Source organism: Chaetura pelagica, unplaced genomic scaffold, assembly GCF_000747805.2.
Source record: "Chaetura pelagica isolate M959 unplaced genomic scaffold, ChaPel_1.0 scaffold548, whole genome shotgun sequence".
Classification (NCBI taxonomy): domain Eukaryota; kingdom Metazoa; phylum Chordata; class Aves; order Apodiformes; family Apodidae; genus Chaetura; species Chaetura pelagica.
In genome coordinates this window covers 9828-14780 of record NW_009970728.1, presented here as the reverse complement: position 1 = coordinate 14780, position 4953 = coordinate 9828, and the positions used below count along the sequence as shown (strand labels likewise).

Here is a 4953-nt window from a genome sequence, read left to right as displayed (position 1 = left end):
AGGACTTCTTAGATTACATCTTTTTGGGAATGAAGTCCACCAGATTTGGGGATGGTGAGGGGAAGCCTGCTAGATGCAGCTCCTACTGACACCATACAAGTGCTAAAATATCATTAACAAAGTATGAAGAGCTGCTGAGGGGGTCTCTTCCAGTGCCAAGAAAGGAAAGCAGCCAGCCGACTTTTGAGAATGACGGAATACTTTTCAAGCCCCTGGATGTGCTCTGGGAGGGCACCAGATGACACTGGTGCTTACATTTGTAACTATTTTGCACTCACTCTCAAAGGCTACCCATCTCAGTTCCAGTAGAAGTAAGCTATGAATTACTGACCAAAACCATGAAGAAACTTCTATGCCAGGGAGGGAGATGCTCACTTTTTTGACTAATTTGGACTGATGGGTTCAACTGCTTACAGAAAGGAAAAACAATTCTCTTCAGCAAAGGCAGGATAACCTGCATTTAGGAACGAGCACACTTCACCTGACGTCCTTAAATAGCACTCACCTGAGTACGGGTTGTTAGCAAGGCTCCCATCTCTGCCTGTCAAGGTTGCAGGAGCAGGGAATGTAATTCCATAGTAATCCTTGGGAAGAGACAACATCACTTATTAACAGCTGAAGCCACAAAGCTGGACAGCTCTTATGAACCTTGTATTATAAGGCTTAAGAAAATTTTAAAAGTAAGGACTAAAGGAAGTGTGGGGAGAAGCAGACCCCATCACTTACAGCAGAGCTGAAGGTTTATCTGATCCTTAACTTCAAAATAAACCTACATTATAGACAATATTAATATTCTATGCAAATACTTAATTTCTTAATGGTAAGAGCTGTCATCTTCCAGTAAGACTGCTCCTGGAAGAGCAGCATGAGGGGCCAAAGAGCTGCTGGTCAGGCCAGGACCATAATCACAACACAGATGTAATAAAAGGATTTTACCCTTGTACCATGACCTGTTTTCTAGAAGTAAAGTTTTCTAGAAGGAAATCAGCACAAACATAACTAAAAAAAATATGGAGAAAAAGAGTTACTACCTGATGACTGGAAAATTTACTTGAATTCTGTTACATGAGACCTCAGATTAGTAGTCTCCAAAGCGGGGTGTGCAAGACAATCCATTGGAGTGCAGAAAGTAAATGTTTTGGGTACCATCAATAAATGACATTTTAAAAAAAATAAAAATAAGAGTTTGCGTAAGCATTCTCTCCTCCTTTTTAAATTTTTATTTTTGTGCTTGTTCTATACTTCTGAAATAAAAATATACTGGGGGGAGGGAGTGCTAACAAATTTTTTACTGATGGTGTGTGTGATCAAAAAAGGTGGAGACCAGTGCCTTAGATAGTTCTATGTCCTCTACAGTAGAGTCAGACAGTTTTCACCCTAGAAAGAGTGCACTCTGAGATGACACAACATGCCAGCAAAACCAAAGCAGCATTTTGTCATCAGTTTGGGAGAGAAAAAGGGAAAAGTTTTCCGTTCCCTCTCTGGGTGAACTCAATATGTGTGGCTGAGGCTAAACACTTTTCCTCCTAATTCTCATAGTTTACTCTTCACCGCCTCTATTTCAGCAAGAGTTAATACTTTAACCACTAAGATATCAATTTCCACACATTCTTCAATACTGCAAAAGCATCCTTCTCCTTCATACTCCTCTCTGTAAATTCCCCATCACCTCAAATGCTTTCTCTGAGTGCACAGCAGTTTCCATTGTGCTGCATCTCTGTGCAGCACCCTCATTTCCTACACTCAATCCTCCATTAATGAACACAAAATAAGCCAGCAAAGATTTAGTATTGTAATTGCTTTCTGTAGCTTGAAATTGTGCCATATTTCATCATCCTTCCCTTCCCACATAATTCCACCTTACCAACTCTGGCACAACTCACTTAACAAAACAACCAAATTCACAAGAAAAGTGTTGGTAGGTTACTCAAAAGCAATGCTCCTGTCTTCTTCTGAGAAAAATGCCACAAAAAGCAAATTTGGAGAAGAGATCTGAACAGAATTCAGTGGACATGAACTGGAACTGACACACCAGCATTTTACCCTATATAAACTGGACAAAATAAAACCAAAGCAGCATGAGAACAGGGTCTAACAATTGCAATTATTCCCGCTGCCTGTCAGGTGGGGGAAAACTACATCACAGCTGCACATCCTTATCCCACACACTTACACAGGCACATATGCAAAATAACAAATCACTAGGAAGTACAAGTGCAAGACAGTTATCTTTGCACTTCATGACCATCCAACATGGGAAGAGATATTTCGCTCTTCAGATAACATGGGTACTTCCTGACCTACAGAAGAAAAGCAGGAAAAAGTGTCTGAACTGAAGTATCAGGAATAGATTTTAAAAGTGAGGCAGAAAAGGACTGGAAAATTTTAAGTTAACGGACTAGAAAATTTTAAGTTATCTGGCCTACAGATTTAGGCTCCACCAAGCATCTCAGTAACTACCATGCACACTAGCCAAGGCATTTGTAAGATCTCAGCTACACAGGCAGCCTGCGTCAGACTAACAGAGAAGACAGAATATCCCAGTGAAATACATGCAAAAATAATAATAAAATAGCAATAAACGGTGAGGATTTACAGCATCAACATACCCGTTAGGAAATCAAGATACATTAAAAAAGAGCCTCCTCTGAAACCTCAGGAGAAAATCCCACTCTTGCTGTATCAGCAGCCACCGGCACTGCTGCCGGAAGTTTCCCAGGAAGTGGTAATGACTCACACTTGGGATTCTGCCCACTTTCGCTTTCGAGATGTAAGCAGCACAACACATCAAAGGCAAAAAATCACACGAGCTCATGCCTCTCAAGCACCCAATCCTGCATAATTTATACAACAAATTCAAGCTACAATAAGTAACCCCAAAATCTAGAAATCACCATCACTGAATGAAAAGTTGATGAAAAATCCTTGGCAACATTTCTGCATTTATTATAAATATCAATACACAATGAAGACTAATAACCAGGGGGGTGGGAGGGATAACAAACCACTTCAGCAACATCCTGCGAGATGTTTGCAAAGACAAGAAAAACTCTCCCACCAGCAAAGCTGCAGATGCTATAAAGAAAGGACAAGGAAAAAAACAACTGATGAACTAAAGGAAAACATGCATTAAAGCATATATACAAGTTATAACAGTGTATGAAATAAGAAAAATGGATGTTGGTAGGCAGAAAAGCTTGAAAATAAAAAGCAGGACAGACAACCCACAGAACAGAAGAGAAGGAAACACTGAAAGGCATCCCCAGCACACCTGCTCTAAAACCTCTGCTATCACACTTTGGCTTTGGAACTGAAGCACAAAAGCAGAGAAGGGATTCCCCTGCATGCTGAGAGAAACCCTGGGAAAGAACCAGCTCCTTTTCCCTAGGCCAGGGCCACCTACTCCTCACAAGTTGAAAAGCACAACAAGAGCTGTCAGGATAAAGCAAACGGAAAGCAAAACTGAAATTTGAAATAGGGAAATTCTGGCGACATGATTATGATGATGAAAAGAAAGCCACTGCACCATGTAAAGCTGGTTGAGCCGGAAGGGAAATAGAGAGGAACAAAACAGCAGTCAGAGCCAACTAGACGGCAAAGGGAGAAACCACCAAAAAAACCACACCGTCAGTACCACGACTGTCCAAAGCGCTCCTAACCTACCACTTTCGCATCACCCACTCAGTAACTACACCGACATCCCCCAAAATCCACCAAGACCCAGCACACCCCCAGCACAGCACCCTCACCGCCCTCCCCACACGCCGCCACCCGAACCTCCACTACGGACTTCCACAAGACCACCAAAGCCACCAGCCAAAAATGAAACCACAAGCGGCAACTCGCCGCCACCGGAAAGCGAGCAAGGGAAAGCCGCCGCACCACATAAAGCCGCACACGCCGCACCTCCCCAAGCACAGCGCTCACCAGCACCACCAACAAGCCTCACCACCAGCCTCCTGCCCAACACCACCCACACACCCACCATGGCTGCGCCCGCAACCCCGCGGGCCTGCCTGTGCCACGCCGTCGCCACGCTCCTGCTCCTCCTGACGCCGCTGGCCACCGCCACCGCCTGCCACCACCTGCGGCCCCGCGACGACACCTTCTCCTGGGACAACCTCCAGCTCCTCCAGGCCATGGATCCCACCCCGCCACAGGACTGCCACCACCAGCCCTCAACACCCTTCCCTGACGTCCTCCTCCACACCGACAGCCCTGGGCACGCCGCCGACGCCGCCTTGCGCATCCTGAACCACCTCTTGGCCATCCTCAGCAGCTCCAGAACACCACCACACTGGGACGCCGAGGCACGGCATCAGCTCCTCAACAACCTCGAGCATTACATCCAACACCTGCAGCAATGTTTCCCAGACAACAGCACGCTCCGCAAGAGGCACGGGCCCCGCAACCTGCTGCTCAACATCCACAAAAACTTCACGCGCATCCAGAACTTCCTCCAGTCCCACCACTACAGCGCCTGCGCCTGGGAACAAGTCCGCCTCGAAGCTGACACCTCCTTCCGACTCCTGGACACGCTCATACGGCAGATGAAGAGCAAAGCCGCTCCTGACCTCCAACAAACCCACCCGCGCCCAACGCCCGGCCCCAACCCACGCTGGCAGGACAACCAGAGGCTGCAGCAGCCAGGGCTGGCATTGCTCCGCACGCCTGCCACCTCTTCCAGCCACCAGACTGCGCCAACGGGGGAATGGGCGTGAGCGGGGCCAGGCCGGGGCCAGCCTGCCGCACCGCCCACGCACTCACACCACAGCCACACCTTGCTGGAAAGCAGGGAGGAGCAAACTGCTCTGCTGAAAACTCAACCTGCTCCCATGGAGGGGAAGGTCCCCACCGACACCGGTGACTCTTGAACTCTCCCTATTTATCTATCTATTTATTTATTTATTTAGCACCAAATTCTGATGCTTTATTTATTTATCACAGAACTCT

At 46.5% G+C, this 4953-nt stretch overlaps 2 protein-coding genes across 2 annotated transcripts in view; one reads left to right on the top strand and one right to left on the bottom strand.

Annotated features, from left to right (window-relative positions):
• Positions 1–602, bottom strand: part of LOC104397194 (ubiquitin-associated protein 2-like) — a 10831-nt gene extending 10229 nt beyond the window's left edge. Inside the window, exon 1 of the mRNA XM_010007139.1 lies at positions 506–602. Within this exon, the coding sequence (XP_010005441.1) occupies positions 506–602 (97 nt within the window). The remainder of the gene's footprint in view (positions 1–505) is intronic.
• Positions 603–3986: 3384 nt separating this feature from the next.
• On the top strand, positions 3987–4721 carry LOC104397193 (interferon type B-like). The gene has a single exon (XM_010007138.1). The coding sequence runs from the start codon at positions 3987–3989 to the stop codon at positions 4719–4721; it is 735 nt and encodes a 244-aa protein (XP_010005440.1).
• The last annotated feature ends 232 nt before the right edge of the window (positions 4722–4953 follow it).

Bases quoted from the DNA above. Each gene is read 5' to 3' on its own strand.
- LOC104397193 (XM_010007138.1), top strand. From the start codon at position 3,987: ATGGCTGCGCCCGCAACCCCGCGGGCCTGCCTGTGCCACGCCGTCGCC.